We start from the raw sequence: 24,001 nt of genomic DNA, 5'->3' as shown, positions 1-24,001 counted from the left end.
TGAGAGGGAAAAAATTTATTGGTTCTTTAGATTTCCAATGACTGGTTTTATTATGATCAGCAAATTCATTCAAATATTACATACAAAGGATACCTTTTCTTCATTTGCAATGTTAAAACTAGCTTAACATTCAGTGCAAACATAGGGAATAAAAGCAAAAAAGGTCTTTAAATTATTAGTGGAAATACATGATTTTTTTTTTCTCCTATTTCAGCAAAACACTTGCAAATAACTGGGTTCTGTGCTCAGTACCCATCTTCCATGATGAGGACTTAGCATACTCTCCAAAGGCACTTGAAATTGAAGGGGAGACTGATTATCTGCTGGATAATATGCATGTTTTTAGTAAGTGCGATACTAGTATAAATTCAAACAGCCAGAAAGCATTAAGATGCAAAAACTTAGCTAGGCATGCTAACTGAAGGGCTGCAAAGCTGGAGTACAACAAATCCTTCGTGTCGCTGCCACCATTACTCATCATCTCCGCCACAGAGGAGCAGGAGCGCTTTCCTGTAGTCCCCAGACGTATCCTTCTGTTAATATAACAAACCAGTCACCGTGAGTCACAACCACAGAAACGCAAGGAAAAGCAGCCGCCAATGAAGACTAACGGATTACACATCTGTCCCACCCACAGGAAATCCACTTGGATGACTCTCCGCTCAGGAATGATGCAAAAAAAAAAAATTCTCCGCCTCTTCTGTTAGAGCTATACTTCCACAGACAGGCTTTCAGAGACAATAAGAGCTCCTGAATGCTTCACTAGAACTGAGCTACCTATTGCACATTAAAAAGCATTCAACTGCAAACAAGAAAGTCCAAGAAAAGGAGAAGCCAGAAGCACCACCAAAAGCAGAGAACTTTACGTTGTAACAATCATCAAGTAAGGAGTAATAACAAAAAAAAAGAAAAAAAAAAAAACTATTTAAAATAAAATATACCCCCAAAAAATTACAAGGAAAAAAGGCATTTTGGCCTAACTTTGTAGCAAGTACACGACAATCCTGCCACTGCTGGCTCTGGATGTCCTGCTAGCTCTTTCCCTTCCTGCTCCTTCCCACCCACTCAAAGGAGATTATGATTCAGATAATGATTCCAGTGAAATTTCTTCCACTTTAAACAGTGCTAAAGGTTCCACACACCACAATCAGAGATTTCATCTCTGACTTCATGGTAATACAGACTCCCAACCCCACTGCTATTTCTCTGGAGCCAGCACCCTCTCTAAAGCATTGAAAATCAGAAGGAACCCAGACAAGAAAAAGGAAATGAAGCAGCAACTAAAAATGGAAAAAAATGAGTAAGTGTAATTTCAGAAAACCACATCTGCTCTCCTAGCAAACACTGGAAAGAAACCTTCAGCTTTTCTTAGGAAATGTCTCCCACTTAAATGACACTACTTGGTACTTCATAAAACTGCAGATCAGCCCCCTGCTGCTCTCAGAGAACACTGATGTCCAGCCCTACACACATCTGCCTCCCTCCCTTCCACAAAAACAAACAGTGGAACCAATTGTGTCTTAAATACCCCTAATTTCCCTGAAAACAAAATAGAAATTTTACCTGAATCATTTGATGCAATGATTTAGCAAAATTCTTTCTGAACTCTTGTCTAATATCCAACAGATCGATTTCACTTCTCGAAACCATGACTCTGATCAGGGTGTCATCATCAGTGCCAGCCCCCTACAAAGAAAAGTTTAAATATTACACTACGAGTTTGTCGTGGACAGGTACTGCCATAGAACAACAAATAAAAACCAGCAAGTGGTGTCTCCAAACACTTGTGCTTTACCTTTCTATTCTGCAACAGAATACTTGGGACAGTATCACAAGGCATTCATGCTGCAATGCGAAGAACAGAGGACCAACCATGGGAGGTGCTCTAAGCCCCAAGAGTTTGGTGAAGTGCCATACAGTCAGCCCTCTAATTTTGTGTTTCATCTTTGCAGACCCCAACTGCCAATGCCCAGATAAATTGAAAATAACCCAATCCCAAGATTACACAGTAGTATACCTGATTGCTACAGTCAGAATCACATGCAAATCGCCATCTCAGTGAAGTCTCAGACTGCAGAAGTGCAGTCAGTTCTGGAAGGGGGCCCATAAATCCCAACTAACAACTAAAACAAAGCATGTAATACTTTAGAGCAAGACACAGGCAAAGCAACCCATTCCACAAGTTAGCTAACTGTTAATTATGAAGGCAAACTTCATATGCCCTTTCTAAACACACAACTCTTTTATTCATCTTCACTGCTTTAAATATTTTTAAGTTTCTGCACTAGCAAGCGGTGTCAGACCGACACGCCGTCCCCTCCTGCTCAGACAAGTCAGACTCCACACAAGCCGAAGCAATACACATTTTCACATGCTGACCTGCTAATGCACCTCAAGGAAGGACTTGGCAGAGCCCCCACGATCATCTTCAGCCTAATGTCCAGGGTCACTCAATCCTTCGACTGGCTGTAATATTCTTGGGTTACATCTAAAAATGCCCTAAAGCCACTCAAAAGTTTTGCCGTGAGTCCAGTTGTTTCTGAGTAGGATTTGACATTAAAATCTGCTAAAAGCCAAGCTCTGCCCCACCTTATCATGAAAGCAGACACATTGTAGAGCTTTATCATGTCAAACTGCTAAATAACAAGTACACACTCTTCTGTCTAGGTTATAAATGATTTTTTTCTTACAGAAGTTAATGATTTTATTTTTTAAAAAATGGATCTCACCAGCAGACTTGTGTCACGCTCTTCACAACAGAAATCAAAAAGATTCTTAAATCCACAGAAAAAAAGTTTTCTACTGCATTCTTAAAAAAATAAAAACAGATAAGACAAAAGTGGTCCTCCTCATATAGTTCAGCCTTCTGGTAGCATGTTTGGATTTTCCATCTGAACTGTTTTTTTACACTGATGCTTATAAAAGCAGTAAAGCAGCTTTTAAAAATTAGGCTACCGTTTCATCTCTTTTCATTAATTCTCATGCTGACACCTCATCAGCACAACTACCTGGTGACAAACACACTTCAGTGTTTTTTCAGGGGAAGGGAGGAATATATTCAGGGAAGATTAATTTGCTTGACAACAAAAGACTACCTACCTCATCTTTCCTAGGGTTTTAATTACTATTAGTCACTGTGATTTTAAAATACGGATTTCCTGCTTATCTCTTCCTATTCAGGGGAAGGAAAGGACAACAAAAACACAGCTGTGCTACTGATGGGGTTCCCCTCCAGAATCTTTCATAGCTGTTTAGATCTCTTTCCCTTTTTTTTTTCCTCTTAAAAGTTACTTTTCCTTCTCAAAATGGGATGGATAAGCCAATAAATTTGCGTTTCAAAGCTATCTGCACCTTCAGTCTGTAAATACTCTTTTCTAAAACAAGGAGCACTGAATCTACACAATCTGCAGTTCAGCTTTTGGTCATCTTTACTTCCTAAATATATCCATCACCTTAAGGCACTGTTTATCTAGCTAAAGGCAAACAATGGAACTAGCCAAACGTTTTCCATTGTAAGAAGATCAAGTCCAAAAACAGCTGATGAGACTGATGTTTCCAGTCAAATACTTATGGTCTGATAAACTTACGGTCAACCCAAAGAAAGGCACATGAATTGTTTGTAGCCTGTTCCAGATCTGCATACCCCAAACCTTTTGCAGATGCTTAGTGATACAGTATCCTGTTGGCATTTGCAGTGGAAGAATGAAAAACAAGTGAAAGGGTGAGGACCAGTAGCCAGGGGAAAAGGAAAGTGACATAAGGAAAACATATACATACTTTCATGGAATAATACAGAGTCTCAGCAAAATAGGCAGGCACACTTCGGATGCATTTCACTGAAAAAAAAAAAAGGGAAGGGATTAAATTACTGATTGCTATTCAACGAGACAATCTTTCACCAGCAAGAAGACAAGGTGCATGCTTCTGCATCATTCTCTCCAATGCTGACAACTGAGCACACAGCTAGCTAGACTGTTCCTGTGCTACAACTCCCTGGGTTCTAGGAGTTAAAATGCTGTAATAGAAGAGACCTGACTAGCCAAGTTCTGCTCACAGTCACAAGTCTACTGTAGCATTGCCCAAAAATGAGATGCCAGGAATACAAAGGCAGAGCTTTGTCTCACTTTCTGGTGGCAGTACACATCACGAACAGAATGCAGTTCACACCACCACTCCCCGTCCCACTCCTTCCCACCATCCCACCCTTTCCCCCATCTATTAAAAAAGAGTGGAGGCTTATTCTCTGAACACAAAAATGGGGTCTATTAAGGTCCTGCTAAGAAGGAACCATGTTTTCATGCCACTTCCTGTAACGGGTGGAAGAGAGAAGGCCAGTTTGAGATTTATTAATTCTGTAATTACCAACTGCCAGAAGAAGCTTCTCCAAATCACCAGAGGTTTCACGGTCAATGGTCTCTTCAATTTGAAAGCCGGAAATAGTCATATATTTGTCAAATACTGGAAAACAGAAAGCGTGCTTACTGTCACGTGGATAGTCAGATTTTTTCCCCAGTATCTTCCTCAGTACAGGTTAATGACATCTCTATCTCATCATCCACTGTTCAAATGCTGTTGCCCACTCCTTCTTCCCTCTGACCTATTCTGAATGTCTATTTCCTACTGGATTGCTATTACACAACAGGTTCCTGCACCTGGGGAGGAGTACCACACCATGCACCAGAACATGTTGGGGCCACCCAGCTGGAAAGCAGCTTTGCAGAAAAGGGCCTGGAGGTCCTGAGGGACCAAGGACCAAGCTGAGCGTGAGCCAGCAATGGGCCCTTGCTGCAAAGAAGGCTAATGGTATCCTGGAGTACACTGGGGAGAATATTACCAGAAGGTTGCCAGCCGTGATCCTTCCCCTCTGAGGGAAGATAGCAAGCTGTACGAAGTGATAAGCATTTTGTCTCAGAGCACAGCTATCATTTAGCCTGAATCTAAGATCTTGCCTATGCTGAGCTACCTCATCCACTGAACTTCATGCAAGCTGTCCTGCTGGCAGCCTGTGTTCACAGGTTTCAGTAAGACAACTTTTCTTTGAAACATTACATTTCTATCATGCTAAGTACATGTTGCATGGATGTAAACAAACTTTAGGATTGCTTTAATGCCAATAACACTAAAAAAATACATTTAAAATCACAAATCAAATTAGCTTTGAAAATCCAACTAATCCAAAAGGTAAAGGAAAAACAAAGAGACTGGAGAACCAAAGCAAAATTTAGTTGTCCTTAATCCCAATGCCCTAAGCAGCTTAATAAAACATACTTACGAATGGATGAGGAACAAGAAAAATATTATTGTCTCTTTATTAACAGCTAATCAATATGCACCTATAAAAGGGTTGATCCTTTTAGGTCTGATCTCCATCAGATTGTGGTGACTCGTAACAGGCTCTCAGAATCACTTTATTGCCATGACCTCTTCCAAAAGGAAAAAAATAAAAAACACAAATCCAGAAAGAAGTACTCCAGCTGTTCCTCAGATCCACTGCATCATGCCAAGCAGCAGATCACTTCTTGCTATGGAAGAAGTGAATTATAGGAAACAAAAATAAAATAGAGGGAAGAAGGGAATAAAGGTTACCGGACTTGACAAACACAGTACCAGAAACGGTTCTTCTACCATTTCTACCACCACCTGGGTAACAGCAGGACTTCAGGCAGAAGTTTTCAGTCATACATGGACCGTATTACCTACCCCTCCTTAGGTGGGAAACGCTTCGGGTTCCCAAGATGGTAATGAACTTCTCTTCATCTGTTCCCCATTTCAACTCCCCAGCTCTAAACAAGACCTGTTGTAAATTGAAGAGATTAAAGCAACAGCATTTGTGATACGGTTGCACATCCTGTTAAAAAGCTCCATTCATCTTACTCTAAGGAAAATTATTAACAAGCTATAGCTGGAGAAAAAAAAAAATATGTAAAATTGCCAAATACTGAACTGACTTTAGAAAGGAATAAATGATGAAGTCTGAAATTGACTGCAAAAGCATTTACATGAATAATACTGCTTAAGGCCCTAACTGACTGTGTGCATAGCCCTTTTCATAAGCCTCAAGTTTTCTGAAACTGTCATAATCCAAGAGATAAAATCCATTCCTAATACTGCCTTTTTTTCCCCTTCCCCTATTTTAAATTAAACTGGCAAAACTCTATTACATTATGACTCATCTCAATGGAAGAACCCTGCTAACTCGGCCCAGGAGGAAGTTTTCCAAAAAAGATGGACAAATGGATTTTAAAACCCTCAGAAACATGATTGTCAGATGCTAAATTCCTAACCAATATAAAACTAGACCATTAACAGATGTTAATCATTTTAGAGCACAGTGATTGCTCTTCCCATTAGTCTGAAGGCTACTAGCAAACTTTAGGAAAGTGAAATGCTTCCAAAACTTTGTGTAAATAGAGGAAAAAAAAAAAAAAAAAGATGAAACTCAGAATCCTTTCTCCATATTGCATGTTAAACACCACACAATGTAAGGAGTAAGGTTTTAGATATCAGAGCATACAGCTTCTTTTCACCCTCCTCAGTGAATAGAAGGCAGGCAAACAATTTACCACCTGTACTAAGACAATCAAGTATTTCCTAAAAGCACCCATTCAACCCAATCTCCTGCATAGCAATGCCAGCTGTCTGTCTGTACTGTAAAACTTGAATGCAAAGCTACCAATTTCCTATTTATGTTTGTCCCACAATCCTATATAAAGTGCATTTGTGACTGCTGATACGTTAAGGACACAGAGCACAAAAGGGGGGAAAAAGGGCCATTAAAGCATTGCAAGGATATTTAGTTTAAAATATATGCTAAGCTCTTCAAATGAATACCAGCACTCTTCATCCATGTCCCACCACAGCATTTAGAGACTCCAGGAATGCATTTCTTTGGAGATACCTGAAGCTGTGAATGGCATTTTATGTAAGCTCTAACAGTTACTAACAACTAGGCTGCACTTTCCCACCTTATATTCTAAAGGCACTGTTACAAACGTTCAGTTTTAGAAATAATGTCTTAAAACTAAAGCATGATCATCTAGCCTGATCTCAGAGTTTCTTAATGGCAAGTAACAGAATTCCATACATTTTCCCACCATGATGTATAAATAAAAAAAGTTCTTCCCCTAAACTGGATCAATGTGATTTAGTAGCTGTCTTAAGCAGTATTCTGAACAATAGTTCAAACAAGTGTTAAATCAGGGCAGTGTCTTACAAGCAGGGACGTGTCTGTTCACTTACAAAGAAACTGGCAACAGGTGTTAAGCCAGATGCTATTCATATTGATCTTATCGTCAGGAACAAAGTTCATAATTGTAAAAATAGCTAAACTGCGTTAAATTTTCACTGGCCTTGCTACTATGCAATACCCAAAATGTACCTCAACTGTGTAACTTAAAGTGATATTCACAAAACATCTTGCAAGAAGTTACACTTCCCCCTTTAAGTATTCTCAGAAAAATCTTACAGGTTCCCTACACATCCATACCACCTCAAATGCCTTTTCCCCAACCACTTTGAATTAACTTGTATGTTTAGTGATCAAAGACAAAAAAATAAATAAATCAAAAGCACTACTGAATAAAAAGGTTGCCATCATACCCTTCTCAAATCAAGGCAAGTAATCAAGGCAAACATCTGGAAGCCAAAAATAATCTTGCATTTTTACAGTCACCTGCCTCAATTCAGATCACCTGCACCTGGCAATAATCATTAGAAAATGCTCTGAATCTATTCCAGCTATGTTAACAATATCTTTGCATAAAACAGCTAAGAGAAATGTGACAAAACACTTCTTTGTATGGGTCCCAGCTCAAGCCAAATGTACGTAAAAAACTAGAGAGGCCATTTAGAAAACTACTTTTCTACATTTAGGTATAGTGTCTCCTTAATCTCCAGGCTCCAGTTTTCACAGTATGAGTTTGAATAGAAGGAGAACAATGCTTTCTGAATTTACGTAACAAAGGATTGGCAAAATATATCTTATTGGCGCAGGGCTCTCCCCCTCTCTGTCTTGCCCTGCTAGCAAGAGAATGTTTTATTGATCTGGTATCCTGTTTTTCCTCCTTGTCACCTTGAACAATTCATACATTTTCTTTCATCTTGACTGATGATTTATGAGATAAAATCTCTAACCCAGAGCTATCTGAAACAACTGAGAAGAAACATGCATTAGTTTGTAATCGAATCTCTGAAATATTGACCACAACTACAACAACAAAGCCTACAGAATCCAGCAAAAGACTTCATCACGGGTACAAGCTTATTGCTGGTACTTCTCTTCCTGTGTACAACACAGGTTTAGTTATCAGTGACAAAGTCAAGGAAAATATTCGCAAATGGCAATGGGTGGGTCCCTAGAACCTCTACAGAGGACAATTCTTGGACAGTTATGTTGTTACAGCAGCACAAAGTATTTGGAATATTTTCTTTTTAATATTTCACCCTCTCTGGATGTATCCCTTACTGAATAGCATTAACATTTCTCTGAGACATGTATATGACACAAGATACATTACAATTGAATTTAGAGAGAAGCCCAAATCAGATGTTAAACAATGAACTAGTAACACACTGCTGAGTTTTCCAGCAGCCAAGACCTCAGCATCACACAGCCTCAACAGTCACAACTCTCTCTTCTTATGACCTAGTCACTGTTCTGTTCAGGCACCTCAGCAAGTAATAAATAAAACAAGACGTGGTTTACACTGAAACACAGAAGTGCCAGAAGTCTTGATCCCAATATTTCACCTTTTGTCACTACTTTGGTCCAGAGTATATAAAACTACAGCAAAATGTATTAAAAAAAATAAACACACACAGAATCATAAAAATTCTCTCTCACGTGTGAACTGTATTTATGCATGTTCTTTTTGAGGTAACTTGTAGAAATACCCTTTCCCCCAACAACAACAAAAAAAATCATTCGCCCACCTGTGCATCTTGCTCAACAAGACCCTCATCAACTCTGCCATCAGGATCTCTATTTGCCTAAAAAGGAATTAAAAAGTTGTTAAGCTGACAGGTAAATGAAAAAAAAAAAAAAAAAAACACCTCTAATATATTGAGATTGTAAAATTTGCTGTGAGAAGTCAATCCCTAATGCACCTTATCCAAAAACAGTCCCACTTTTCATTTCTGCTTGGATGTGTCTTTATGAAATAAATGTTCTGTTTTATTACCTTCAAAAACCTATGCAGCAGGCATTCTGCTATACCCAGAAGTATCACAGAAGCTTTTTAAGCCAGAGCTGTAGAAATGGCTCATTACAGAGCTCAAGATCCTAAGTTCAGGAAGAGTTATTCAGTTTCTGAACCAATCTTGCCTATCACCAAGTCTACCTAGAAACCCTAGTCAGTAAGCAGAAATTAAGAGTACATCAGACATCAAAAAGAAGGGAAAAATCACAGACACACGTAGGCATACAAAGAGATACTGACCTGCAGAAGGACCACCAGCATTCTCTGAAAATAGCCTGATGTTTCTCCTGTGATCTTATCCTCCAAGTTAGCCTCATACTCTGCAAAAGAGCAACACCTATTCACTACCTTACAGACTTCCTCACTGTTTTGATGAGAAAACAGGGAAAAGCAAAAAGCAGATTTGACTCACAGCTTGTGGAATCGTTTGTCAGAAACGGTTTTAACAACTGGACATATTCTGCCTTCAATTACAACCTAACATTATTCTAAAAGAGGTGGAAAGGTACCATCTCACACTCGGTTTCAGGCATAGATTACTTAAAATATTTTGAAATACAGAATGACATACACTGGTTCAGCTCTTTAAGGAACTGAAGAGCATACAGATCTGGAGTTAAATAGAAATATGGCAGTCTCACAACTGTCCAACAGAAAGGAGCCCATAAAAGTCTTACTCCAATAAATTTTGTCCTTGGGAACTCTAAGTTTTGTCTTGAACTTTATTAAGATATGAGAATTTATTGTGTGAAAGAAATCTGCATAGATACAAAAGGGTTGAATTAAATATTGCCTTAAAAAAGTAACCCCTGAATTCACAGGGTGAGAGCATGTACTCCTGTGGACAATCAAAAAATGCAATGCATTTGAACAAAGTGAAAAGCAATAAATAAATAAATAAATAAATCCTGTTTCTTTACGGGATGCCGGTTTTCTGATTTTCAATTTTTAAAAACCCCCTTTTGTTCAAAAGAAAGAAAATAATAGGTGGAATAAAGGGATACATTTGAATGAATTCTAACTATAAAGCACAAAAAGACCAAACACTGCATATCCCAGTCATAGCCCCAAAATAAAAAGGATTTTAGGTTGCAATCCATACTCTATTTTCTTGCAATATAAAGTTTCCAACTCAGCAGAACACAATCTGACTTGTTAGATACATGCCTCAGTTCACAGATAGATCCTGTTTTAAATGTGTTAAGATCATCTTGAAAGAACCGAAAGAAGAACTCAGAACTTAATTTTATAGTGGACTTTACCTTGCAGATAAACCTGTTTAATATTCCGCACTTCAGCAGGTGTTCTGGAGGCAAGAATTTCAGTCAACACTTTCTCGTTGGTTCCTGCTCCCTACAAGAGGGCAAGAAGAAATCAGCTGATTGAGTAAGAGAAGGAAAACAAGTATTCCCTCTGACCAACAAAGGCAAGCATCATCTCATACATCTCGATCAAAGAAAGAAAAAATATTTTTCTGGTAATACCTAGTCTATCCTGGGAGGCTTGGAAAGACAATTTCTTTCCATTCTGGCATGATTGTTTTCAAAATCAACCCAACACTTAAAAGAAGCTCACTGCTGCAGGACTCAGATGAGCCTCTCCACAGTCAAGTACACCCAGATATACCTCCATTCCTCACTGCTACAGTCGATGATGTGACAGTAACTGAATGAACAGTTCCCATCTCGGCTCTAGTTCGCACACTGCCCTTCACTGATTAGCACACAGACGAACAGCCACCCAGCATCCCTTCCACTGTAAGCAAGCACATTTTACAATAGAACCGCTAACCCAGGCCCCAGTAGTTGCTGCATTCTAATTATACATAGCCATAACAGGCACTCTTTGCTTTCACAAGGATAAAATTTACGAAAGGCAGTATCTTCTTGCCACATATCTGAGTCTACTTTGCCTATAAGAATAAGCTATTGCTGTTTACACTCCAAAGGGAGCCCTTACCCTGTGTATTTTTTATGATTTTTTGCTGCAGTGTTATTTACAGTTCTTGCTATAGAGAAAACCTCCTATAGGGAAAAAATCAGTATACTGTGTACAAAGATACTCAAAATATAAATCTAAAAGGATACACATAAACATTTTCAAACTACAGATTGTTTTAAGAATATGCCTACTCAGCAAGTAAGGCATGCACTATTACATTAGTTCTCTAAGGAGCCTTGTAGCAGCAGCAGCAGCAAACTCAATCTTCAGCACAATGTCCTTAGCTGAGTTGTCACCCTGCAGTGAAGTTCCTGCGGCCCATCTTCTTTAGTGTAGTTAAAGCAGCTGTAGCTGAATTGCAGCTAGTGTCAACATTTCGTCCTGTGCAGAGACATTCACTGAGATCCTATGATCTTGTGTTTAATACCATTTGTTGTAACTAACAAGAACAAAAACGCTCTTGTTCCACTCTCTCTGTTTCCCTCCTGTAACCATCTGTTCTGTCATTTCTCTGTCAGTCTTTGACCCTTAAGTCAACACAAGAAGCTTGGGAATACTTTCATTCCTTTCAGTCAGCAAGGTTTTTATCAGTTTATTTGTCAGGTGCCATGTTCCCTTCCCCCAGTGCACATAAAGACATTACAAAAATTTCCAGGATTACAGCTTCTGTTGTCTGAGACACTATTTGCTGGGTCATGGGTTTGTAACCGCTAGCTTGCGCAGCTGCCTACATATTAACCAGCTGCTCATCAAGGATTTGGGGAGTGCTACGGTCACCCAACAGAGCACTAGCTGACACCAGTTAACTTCAATGTCGTCTACTTTAATCAACAGATTTCTGCAGACAACCCAGGGACATCCAATTCCCAAATTTCCACAGGCTGAGGATATCAAACAGGTGTGATCAAGGGGGGAAAAATAGGAACACATGAAAAAACACACAGAGATATCTAAACATACAGACTGCAAATTGTTTTTTTCACCGAGCCTTCCCAGAAAGGTAATAAATGCACTCACCAAAGAGAAATGTTAAAAAAAAAATACCACTGACAGGATTTGTCAGCTCTTGTCTCTGTATTACTGGAGGGAGCTTTTAGAACACATTCCACACAGATAATGTCTCCTAACAATTTTGGTGCTTGATGTGAGTTTACACAGGCATGCTAGCTCACCAATTTTGGAGCTGGACTGTTTTCATCAGGTGCTAAAAGCTCTCATGCTTAAATAACAGTCAACAAGAGACAACCAAAAACCACCACATTAATGAAATGCTATGAACTAATTTGCAGACCACGCACACAGCTATGCAGCTACAAATTCTAGGTTGCTCACAGCAGAAAAACTAGTGGCCGCTGGACTTCAGAAGCAAAAAAGAATTTAAAAACACCACAGATCTGCTTGTTAAACCTAAATCAGAACAAGTCTTATGCTATGCGAATTTTAATCAAAACAATTGCATTAGTGATATTAGCAGGTGTTAGCATAACATTACTAATTAAAAGACAACTTTGTCCTCATTTCCCTTACTAACTGAATGTTCATTCCTATACACGACAAGAGAGCAACGAACACTGTACATGATATACTCAATCTCTTCTCTCATTCTCCTTACCTTGATTGCATGCTTCAGTGCATGAGCATCAAAAATATACGTTGGTCTCATCAAAGATACCATCAATGTTTCAAACTTGCCAGTGAGTTCTGACTTCAGGTCATCTACAAGATCCTAATGTGGAACAAACAGTACTGTAATGAATTCTGTAAAGAAAACTATCCTCCTGCCATCACTTTAGGGGCAGACTTCGAGCCAAAGTATTTGGTAACTCCTTCCATACTGAGGATGAGGTCAGTATCAGTACTAGAAGCATACTAACAGGAAGCTATATAAGCTTTTGCACAAAAACCTATGGTGTATTTTAATAATGTGCAGAAAAAAAGTCACATCTTTGTGATAATCTAAATGGAATATTCTCACCTACCCTGACTTAAGGATTTCCCATTTTTAAAAAGGGAAAAAAAGGAAGACCCAGGGAACTACAGACCTGTCAGTCTCACCTCTGTGTCTGGGGAGAACATGGAGCAGATCCTCCTGGAAATCATGCTATGGCACATGGAAAATAAGGAGGTGACTGGGGACAGCCAGCGTGACTTCACTAAGGGCAGATCATGCCTGAAAAAGCTGGTGGCCTTCTACAGTGGGGTTACAGCACTGGTGGATAGAGGATGAGCAACTGATGTCATCTACCTAAACTTGTGCAAAGCATTTGACGCTGTCCCCCATGATATCCTTGTCTCCAAATTGGAGAGACGTGGATTTGACAGATGGACCACTCACTGGGTAAGGAACTGGCTGGATGGTTGCACTCGAGAAGTCAGTGGCTCAGTGAGGAGTGGTGCTCCTCAGGGGGCAGTATTGGGGCCAGCACCGTTTAATACCTTTGTCAGTGACACGGACAGTGGGATCAAGTGCACCCTCGGCAAGTATGCCGATGACACCAAGGTGTGTCGTGTGGTCAGCACGCAGGAGGACAGGGATGCCATCCAGAGGCACCTGGGCAGGCCTGAGAGGTTGGCCTGTGTGAACCTCATGAGGTTCAACAACACCAAGGGCAAGGTCCCGCCCCTGGGCTGGAGCGATCCCAATCACAAATACAGGCTGGACAGAGAATGGATTGAGAGCAGCTACGGGGAGAAGGACCTGGGGGCATTGACTGAACAAGAAGCTTGACATGAGCCAGCAACGTACACTTGCAGCCCTGAAAGCCAACCATGTCCTGGGGTGAATCAAAAGCAGCAGGAAGAGGGAGGTGGTTCTCCCCCTCTGCTCTGCTCTCGTGAGACCCCACCTGGAATCCCACACCCAGCTCTGAGGCCCCCAGCACAGGAAGGATGTGGATTGTAGGAGAGAGTCCAGAGGAGGGCCACAAGGATGATCAGAGGGCTGGAGCACTGCTCCCATGAAGACAGGCTATGGGAGTTGGCATTGTTCAGCTTGGATGATCAGCTATGGATGCCCCACCCCTGGAGGTATTTAAGGCCAGCCTGGATGTGGCTTTGAGCAGCCTGGTCTAGTGCAAGGTGTCCCTGCCCATGGCAGGGGGAGACAGTAACTGAACTATGTTTTCTTCCAAGGAATCTCTACAGAGAGCATGATAAATGCACCTCATGGTTTTAAATAATCATCATAGGCCAAATTCAGCCAATTTTTAGAGCTTTTTGTTCATTTGTTTTTTCTCACCCTGCCAAATAGTGTTTTAAAGGCAGATGCAATTTCTTGACGCTGAGCATTATTTCTGCTGGTAAGGATCTTCAGAATAGTCTCCTCATCAGTACCTGAGGTTAGAAAGAAAAAACAACAACAGTTACAAGCACATTCTAAAAACGACAATAACAAAATGCAGCAGTAACACAAACTAAAAAGACAATGAAAGACACTTTGAAAATAAAAATCTATCGATAAACAGCAAAATCATTTAAATAACAAATGTCACCACACCTCAAGCTGAGCCACCAGGTTTGGTGTTCTGCTGTAGCAAGAACATGACTGGAGAGTATGCATTGTTCTCCATCAGTGCCCTGTTCTAGACACTGCCCGCAGCACCCCAGCTATCAGGTATAAAACAGTCACAATCTTTATTCGATAAAGAAGCCTGCTTTCAGGCTCTCCAAGAAATATACTTCAGAATAAATGCTCTGTCAACTCCCAGAAAACTGCCGTCCAGTAACCCTAAACACCCCAGAGTAGGGAAGTATGGAACTATTAACCATTTTATATGCAGTAGTTTACAAATTTATCCTCACAACATAGCACACTGCTAGCTCTATTGAATTTGTCCATAGACCTGAGGTTTACTGTATTCCATTTTTCCTTTCCCTCTGCTTTTCCCACAGGCAGCTTCAAAGAAAGTATCAAATTAGCATTTATTCTCACAGCAGAGTTTTGGGGCAGAAAGCTACAGTGTGAGCTTACAGACCACTTGTTAGGCTACATTCATTCTGTGTGCTCATATTCTTTGGTCACAGTAACTGCCCTGTGTTTAGCCACTTTAGCCAGACCGAGGGAGCTGTCACCCCTTTTCTAAGCACTGAGCTTCTGCTATTCTGTGGTAATTCTCCACAGCTGTTCCCTTTAAATTCATAGTCTACCTTACTGCACAATAAAACCCCACGTGCAGAGGAGCCTGTGGAGTATCAGTTTTAAAACGGGCAATGTCCAAACCATCATTTTTAACTTGTGTTAATGTAAAAATCAACATCCTTGAGAGACACACAGTCAGAACTAGGACATGCCCAGACTCCTGCAGTCCCGGGGCTGTCATTCCATAGCATGTGGACACACGCCCTATCCTCATCTGCTGACATAAAAAATGAGTTCAGAAAGGATGTTTTTACAGCAGGAGTGAGAGCTCTTCCTTCTTCATAAAATTACTCTTACCCATTCCCTTCATGGCCTTACGAAGAGCTTCTGCATCAGCTCTGGCATCAAAAGGAGAGAACTCTGTCACGGTGCCTCTTGTGGACTAGAGGGAGAAAAAAAAAAGGTGGGAAAAGGGAAAAAAAATTAAATAGAAAATAACAGCATCTTTCAGTTCTCCATACATGAGCTCAGGCTAGATTTGAATCCAAGATCCAAAAAACAATAGCATTTTTCATGCAATTGTCTGTCTAAATAGCAGCTTATGGGTATTTAAACACAGCTCTACTAGAAAGGTTCAGCAGTAGACTAGCTAAGTTCAGGTTTGTTTACATAAAGGTAGTTTGCAGGATTGGTACTCACAACACTGGAGCATGAATGCAGGAAAATGACTAAGGAATTATCATTTCCTGGAATCATTTGGGAAATTAATTGCACAAATCACGTAGGCCAGATAAGCCATACAAGGATCCAAGACACATTCGGAAATAAGAACTTCCTTCCCTCAAGAAAAGCCTGAAGGAGGTTTCAACCAGTATCACACTGATTTTTTCCATCACCCTGAAAAGGAGACCTACTGAACTCCTCAATGACTTTCAATTTTCCATCGTTTCTTTCAGCGTAAGCACCTTTTTACTCAAGTGATTCAGCTAAATTACTCATAGTCGTTCACAGCCAAAAAGAAATAACAGTTCAAACCAAAGATAAAAGATGACCCCATCCAAACACAAACAGAATTCCACTAGGTTTCCATGGAAAATGGATCTTCAGGGACTTTCTACTTGAGTCAAACACAAGAAGATATTCATCACCCTCACAGAACAGTCTTGCCTTTATTTAAACATGACAGTTCAAAAACCTACTGTGCTATGCACATACAGGTAATTTATAAACTACAAAGGCCAAGAAACAGCCAGAAGGGGAAACAGCTGGGTTTGGGGAACAGGGAGGCTTCCAACAGCTGAAGAAGGAAAAATTAATGTAGGTGTTGGCATACTAAAGTAACAATCAGCACAGGCAGGGCATTTTTCCACTCTCAAGGAAGAACACAAAAGGAAATGCCAAGACTTCCACCGAGACTGACACCAGACTATTTCACAGGCAGCACAGCCATCTGGGCTCTGTGACATGGCCTTTCCCTCGAGTTAGCAATTTCAGCCTCACAGTGCTGTGGTTTCAAGCCAAGGTACTCATCTAGGTTAAGGTCAGCCAGAAAAGCACAGAGAGAAAAGAACTGGCGAGCATGTACCAGAAACTGCCCTGAAGCACGGCTGCCTCTCAGGCCACCAGTGTGTAATTGCCAACAGGGAATCCCTGTCCCTCCCGCTGCAGCAGTAGTAATGCTGCAGCAGTAGTAACGGGTGAGGCTTACCCCCACTGTACATCAGCAATCCAGAACACAAAGTATCACGGTGCTTAAGAGCAACAACAAACTTCCTTCTGGTAGATGCTTTCCAATAGCCAGCCTTCTTTAAAGACACGTCAGTTCCCCTGGAGCAGTCTGTTTTTCCCATTACAAGCAAGCTTTTAGGCAGTACTTCAGATTTAGCTACAGTAGTATGTACTTACAGTCTTTTTCCTAGCTTATTCCAAAAGCTATAATGAAGAAACCTCAAGGATCTGGGTATCGAATTTATATAACGGAATTTAATCTGGTAGAACATATAAAGTCTGAAAAACCTCTATTTTCCTCCTTCTCCATTATTACTGTACCAGCCAGAACGGGGTTATTTAGAAGGGTATTTCCCACTGCTTTTGTATCATTGAGTATTATTACAACTAACACAATCCTCCTTTGAAAATCACCCTCTGGCCAATAGGTCTTGGATAAAACAACCACTTAACGTTTTATTTTGCTTATTTTGTTATAAGCAAGGGGCATTTCCTGAAGTGATTCCTAAGCCTTGTGACAACGGCCCAACATCACCGTGTGGCTGTTTTAGAGAAAGCATGAGCAAACATTGTGCATACATAGATTAAAAGTAACTCTGCATCATCCTTCTTATTTTTATTAAGAAACTTTCTGCTCTCTTTTGAGGCACATAGTGGAAAGCCTCACCATATACTAAGTTCGATGAACAGTTCCTGTTCCTGGTGCAGCTGTAACCGAAGAACAGTTTTCTTGATGAACCTTTTACATTCCAGGCATTCCCTTCTAACACGCAGCATTTACTGGAGTTTGGCTACAGCTTCCCCCTCAAGCAGTACCTGAGTGGCACTTAGCTTGCAAATCAGAAATAGTGCTGCAACTTGCAAACCAGAAACAGTGCTGCAGCTCTGCCATCCGCAGGGACTGTTCGTACAAGACAATGCTGGATACAGTTTGGCAGGCCCAAGTCCAAACTGCAGTCCAAAAGCACCTTCAGAAGCCACCTATGGGCAAACGTGACACTGACAATAGTGAATACCAACTTAGTAAATATCCCTTAGTAAATATCAACACTCCACAGTGGGGGTAGTAAAACAAAGAGAAGGACAACAAGCCTCAACAAAATAATACTGCAAGACTGTAACACCCCAAAGCTACCCACACTCGTTACTTTCTACGTACCCCAATATACTGCCTGCTGTTAAGCAGTCACGGGCAGCACAGGACAATGTGAGATGACAGACTAGAAATAAACAGCAGCTTCCATTTTCTCCAGGCAGCTACCAACAGGACCAATGAAGACAAAAGTTAGCATGAAAAGAGAAGGAAAACATATATGAAAATATATGTAACATATATATAAAAATATATAACTCTCAATGCAAGAGAAGATCTAGCTTTAGAGCTCATGCCCCTCCAACAAAGAAACTCATGTTGTTGGTTGATTTTTTTAAAAATTATTCTGCTCTAACAATGGCTTGCAGAAGAACAGGAAGATGCAATCTCACCAGGCAAATTGTTCCTAAACAGCACCTCAGCTATTTTATTTTCTCCCAACAGACAACTTTGCTTCACAATTTGATGTCATGTGGCCACATACCCTGGCAACAGCCAAGGAAACGTGCAAAATCAACAATAGCCACTTAACAAGGTTCCTTTTAATTTTCCCCCACCAACCACACACAAGATTTCCTACCCACAAGACATTTAGCCACTGTTCAATACAAAGCATTCATTACCAGCAAACAAAAGAGCATACTTGAACTGATTCAGACTTATTTTCAGTTACCCTTGCTCTGTACCCTGCACAGCAAGTTCATACCAGCCAGATGCCCCATACGTGACAAGCTACCCCCTTTCATGATGCTGCAACAGAAGTAGGGTCTCATCGATTTACTACTGGAAAGGCCAGTGCCTAGCGCAGAGCAGGTAATGCGTGACATCATTTTTACTTAAATCTGCCACCTGTTTACAAGATGGCACAGGAAACTTGGAATGGTGGGAATGGAAATGGAGAATGCTTTCCAGCACACAGGTTGGCAAACAGAACAGGCACGCTATTTTCAGAACACTGGAAGAACCCAGAAGGTCACGTGCTAGAGTAAATTAAAGACTAACTTGAGATTTTTTATTTATTTTTTTTTTAAATGAGCATACCCATCTTGCAGATAAAGCACAACACAGAGTCCACCGGCAAAGCAAAAGCCTTTGTGGTCACTGAAGACCGGGCATAGAGCCCTGTTCAAACTACGCATTAAAGCCAATGCCATATAATAATTAGATTACACATCCCTACCAAAATTTCAACAGCAGTAGGACATAAGTGATGTTGTGAGTGGATGCATACAGCCATGGAGCTAGTATGAATGTGCAACTACTTTAAAGAGACTTCTACAAAACCCCTCTCTAAGTTTAGCAGTGCTTCAGATTGCTCACTTAAAGGGATGAAGTAAGCTCTGGTCAGCAGACCATATTCACATCTGCCCTACTATATTTACACTTCTGACAAAAAGATGGAATTGCACAACAGCTGTGCTGAACTATGAGTCAATGCACCACAGAGATACCAAAGATAATGAGGACAGAAAGAAAGGACAAAAAAAAAAAAAAAAAAAAAGCAGGAGCAGAAAAGAGAGAGTGAGAAGATAAGGTCACGGAATGGCAACTTGGGAACCAATGCAGGGACATTTGCACAACCTGTTCTCACAAATAACCCCAACAAAGCCAAAGAACTGCTCAGGACACAACTCTAGAAAGGCATTTGTACTTCAGAATGTGAGAAACAATCCTCTAAAGCAATACTGGAGTTCGCAATACTACTCCTGTGCTGCCAGTCACATGAGCACTTTGGCAGACCAGGAGCTGCGGATACTGCACACAGCAGCCACACCTCCACCTTCCTGCCATTTTATAAATAGACACCCGGCACGGTCCCAGCTTCATTGCAGGGAAATGTTTGGGAGTAGCAGACGAAAACAGGCCAGTCCTCAACATACAGATTATAATTCTTGTTGCTTTCTTTCAAGGTTTCCAAATTAGCAAGGACAGAGCAGCACTTCCAGATGATAGTTCAGCAAGCAGGAAGAATTCTTCATACACATCTATACATTAACGAAGATCACTACGTACACAGATGTGTGAGAAAAGATGCCTTGTTAGGACTTCAGCGTTCCTCCAAAGAAAGCAAATAAACACAGGCACGGAGGGACCAGTCTGTACAGCACATTATGGCATGCTGCAGTTTTCCCACAAAATGAATGAACCTTTTTCTCCTGGACACGGAGCACATGCCATCCTTTTCCTGAGCAAACCCAGTGACAAAGACTCCACTGACAGCTTACCTTCTTCAAAGGTTTTATTCTTCAGGGATATATCTAGACTATGCTGGACTTTGGTACACTGTGCTGTCAAGTCTTTTTGAACATTGTACTTTCAATTGCACATATAAATAACTACTATCAATTGATACTCTACATTTCGTAATTAATTGATGTGTATTTTTATTTCTTACCATTACTTCATGGTGCAATAAAATTAAGAACAGATACCTGCCATGAGGAGCAGAGCTTATTCTTCAACTTTTTAATTATTTTATTAATTACAAGGTGCAAAGCTTTAACACTCTTTCAGTCTCTCTCTTTCTTGGCTGCATAATCACACAGGTAAAGAATGCTACCGAAGTCAGTGGGAAGCAGCCATCTGTACATGGAAACTGGAGGGCTGGACCAACTTGGTAGAAGACTTCATAGTTCCAGTGACCTCAGCCCAGTGCAACTCACCCCAGTCAGCAGCTCAAGCATCACCTCAGGCAGCATAAAGTTCTGCTGCACAAGGACAAGAAGAGCTGGTTTACAGTAACAAAGAATGAAATATTCCTTTTAAAGAGATTGAGAGCTAGCGTGTCTGTGGAACAGACTACAGGTGAATTGCAAATTTGCATGTTTTTACTAAGAGAAAGTTAGCCCCAAACATATATACAACATTAGATGGACAGTAATAAAAAGCTGTTCAGGTAAATCTCTGGTCTGATGCCCTGCATAGACATGGGTAGGGGTCCTTATTTTCCTAAGATGCATCCTAAACAAAGCAAAAAATAAAAATAAAAAATTAGCAGAATACTATTAAAAATAACTTTTTTAAAAATAATAATAATAATAATAATTTATTTCTCTTAAAAATAAATCCAGACAGAACACAGGTAAATATTCACTGCAGTGTTAAACCCCTGCTAATTAAGTTAGAATAAGAACAGATTAGCTCAGTCGGAGGGGACCTTCAAGGATCACCTGGTTCACCTGCCAGCGAATTACTACATAATTGCACAATCACCCTGACTTTTTCTAAGGCAGTCCTGCAGTTTGATGGCTTCCCCTTTCCACAGCTGTACGAAGCCCATAAATAAGCAATCCAACCCTTGTACTGCTCGGAGCATATGGTGGATGTATTTGATACAAGGCTAACACCAACAGGTTTGCCTCGTACTGCCAGCCGCCATCCAGGTTCAAACATAACACCGACAGAAGGAAAAAGGCTCAGGCGACGTCCTGGTCTCGTAGCTGCAAAACTTTCCGGAAAATTAAGCAGGATAGAGCAAAGCAGGAGGAGGAGAGCCCGACGAGGAGGAGCACCGCTAGGTTTTTCTCCTCCCTCGCCCAGCGGAGAGCGCCGACGCCCAGGCGCAATATAAACACGCGGCACCGAAAACTTGGCCAAATGAGTGGAAACTGACCGAAAAAATAATAATAAAGTTGTGCCTGACGTGTTCCTCACATGACTGAGCCGCTTTCCCCGTCCTCCTCCTCTCCACGTCCCCCGCCAGGCTTAGGGAAGGGCCGGTTTAAGGCAGACCAGCAATAAATTAGCGGGGGAAAGGAAAGGGGATGGAGCCGAGAACCGGCCGGGGCGAGCCCGCTGCGGGGCGGCAGCCATCCCTCCCCTCACGGCGGCCAGCACCCACCTTCGCCATTTCGCAGCTCGCCGGGCCGGGACCGAGTCCGAGTCTGCAGAAAGCGAATGAGGACGGTCAGTGCCCGCTCACCACCACAGCCGGAGCCTCCGGGAGCAGGCAGTGAGGAGGGCGGAGGCGGGAAGCAGCCCCGCTCCGCCCGGGGGCCGGGCCGGCACCGCCCGGGGCGGGCCGGGGCTGTGAGAGGGCCCGGTGGGGTTAGGGGCTCGCCCCGCCAGGGAACGGGATCCCCACGTTTCAAAGTAGGCTTTTTACATCAGTTCGCTTCCGAGTAAAGGCGGTTAACAGAGTAAGCCCAGCCTTATAACGGGGTTATAGTGCCAGAGCACGATGATGGGTTTTACCTCTCCAGTTTTCAGTTTTACAGAGGGACCGTGTCGGGGGGCCGGGAACAGAGGACAGACAGCCGGGATGGGACAGCCGGGGCATGCAGTCTGCACGGCGGGTCGATAAGCGTTTTCGTCTGATGCTGAATGCTTGCTCCCTCACCCATACAAATGCAATCCAGCTGTGTGCTAGATGAAAGGAGGAAAAGAGGCTACAACATAACCGGAATTCAGTGTTTCTGCCAAAATAAGGCACAACCTCATTACGTGAGGTTTTTAACATGCAGCGGTCACTTTTGTCTTAAAGTAAGTGGGTTTTTGTTTGCTCAGAAAATACTGACAGAACTGCAGATCATGATGTAAACTTCAGTCTTTTGCCCATCGTTTCTTGTTGGCCCAGAAGAGTGCATACAGTTCAGGAAAAACATGAGATCCACCCAGCTGGCTTTATTTGCAGGACCAAGAGCCAAATGATTTGACAAAATAGCCTGATGTTCTTACTGAAGTCTCATTTGCTTCTAATCCATCGCAAGTGGCAATCTAGAGGAGATGACAAACAAATGAAGGGAATAGCGAGTTCCTTGTGCTATGCATCCAGAAGTGCACACATGAATGAATGTAGGATCAAGGTTTTTAAGGAAACAGTGAGTTATGAAACGGTTTCAAAAATAATGGTTAAAGTTCAGACTGGTTGCTTTCAGTTGAAGCACAACCTAGCTCTCACATAAACACATCCCTTTCTGCAAAAGTAAAAGCCCTTTTCTTCTTACACATTATATCCAGAGCAGACGCAGGTCACGCTGGGATCACACTTCAAGCTTCACCATCTAGAAAGCGCACCCACAAAACGATGTAAATCTGCCCTCTTTAACACACTCCACAATTGTATCGATTAGACTGAGGCGTGTACACAAAGTATCAAAAGCCCCAGGTGTGAGCACAGCCAAATGGAATTCAAACTTCGTTGGTGACTCAGATGTGTGATAAGGAGCAGTTGTTGGGCAATGAGAAAGTTAGAAAGGCTCTGTCAGTATCGTGTAATCCTCTTCACTTTGAAATAGGTTTGTAGAATCTCTCCACTACAGCAAACGCACAAAGATTGGGATATTGCCTTTAATGATATAAATGTCTCTATGAAGCTTCACAAACAATAAAACAAGCTCTTGAAAGATTTAGAAAAATATACACATATTAGTCTAACAACTTATTTATCAGTTAACATCTGATCGCCTCAAATGCGACTGCACCGCCTGGGAGAAACAACAATCCTCTCTCTCCTTCTCTCCCCTCCGCTGCAGCAAGCCCCTCCTGGCTCCCACAGAGCTGCAATGCAAGCTTAGAATTCTTGGCTTTCTGTAACTCCAGGCATAGTTTAAACTAGGCAGCATGACACAAAATTTCTGCTAGATTAAACAAAGTGTTGCAAAATTTTGATGTGTGTAATAGCACATTAAAAAAAAAAAAAACAAAAAAAAAACTTGCTTTCTCCCCAGCTCTTCTCATATCTTCTGAGCTATGAGAGTGGATTTTTCTGGATCATATGACTTCTGTTTCCTATGCAATATCTAATATTTTACTGATTTCAAGCAACTCCCAAATTTAAGAAAAGTATCAAATAGTAAGAGATGTATTTAATTCAGCTTTCCTCCTTAAATATTGTGTTGGCGATTGTGTATTTTTTTTTTCCTGAGGTGTGTGTACATTTTGCTTCTCATTTATTGTGGAGGAAGTTTACCTTCTTTCATTTGAAATAGGTTTTGTATCTTCTGCCTTTGAGCAGATTACACA

At 41.3% G+C, this 24,001-nt stretch overlaps 1 protein-coding gene and 1 long non-coding RNA gene across 2 annotated transcripts; both read right to left on the bottom strand.

The window, feature by feature from the left end:
- On the bottom strand, window positions 1-22,049 carry ANXA5 (annexin A5). Its single transcript, XM_035325117.1, has 12 exons — window positions 21,879-22,049; window positions 15,574-15,658; window positions 14,377-14,471; window positions 12,751-12,864; window positions 10,460-10,550; window positions 9,438-9,517; window positions 8,932-8,988; window positions 5,701-5,794; window positions 4,363-4,458; window positions 3,778-3,836; window positions 1,564-1,686; window positions 1-533 (listed from the first exon to the last, which is right to left on the bottom strand). The coding sequence occupies exons 1-12, from the start codon at window positions 21,885-21,887 to the stop codon at window positions 471-473; spliced, it is 966 nt and encodes a 321-aa protein (XP_035181008.1). The 5' UTR covers window positions 21,888-22,049; the 3' UTR covers window positions 1-470.
- On the bottom strand, window positions 6,122-8,925 carry LOC118166309. The gene is made up of 2 exons (XR_004750438.1): window positions 7,826-8,925; window positions 6,122-7,792 (listed from the first exon to the last, which is right to left on the bottom strand). It is a non-coding gene; the product is annotated as an uncharacterized LOC118166309 (long non-coding RNA).
- Window positions 22,050-24,001: the final 1,952 nt, after the last annotated feature.

Source organism: Oxyura jamaicensis, chromosome 4, assembly GCF_011077185.1.
Source record: "Oxyura jamaicensis isolate SHBP4307 breed ruddy duck chromosome 4, BPBGC_Ojam_1.0, whole genome shotgun sequence".
In the NCBI taxonomy this organism is placed as follows: domain Eukaryota; kingdom Metazoa; phylum Chordata; class Aves; order Anseriformes; family Anatidae; genus Oxyura; species Oxyura jamaicensis.
This window is presented reverse-complemented; position numbering and strand designations above follow the sequence as displayed.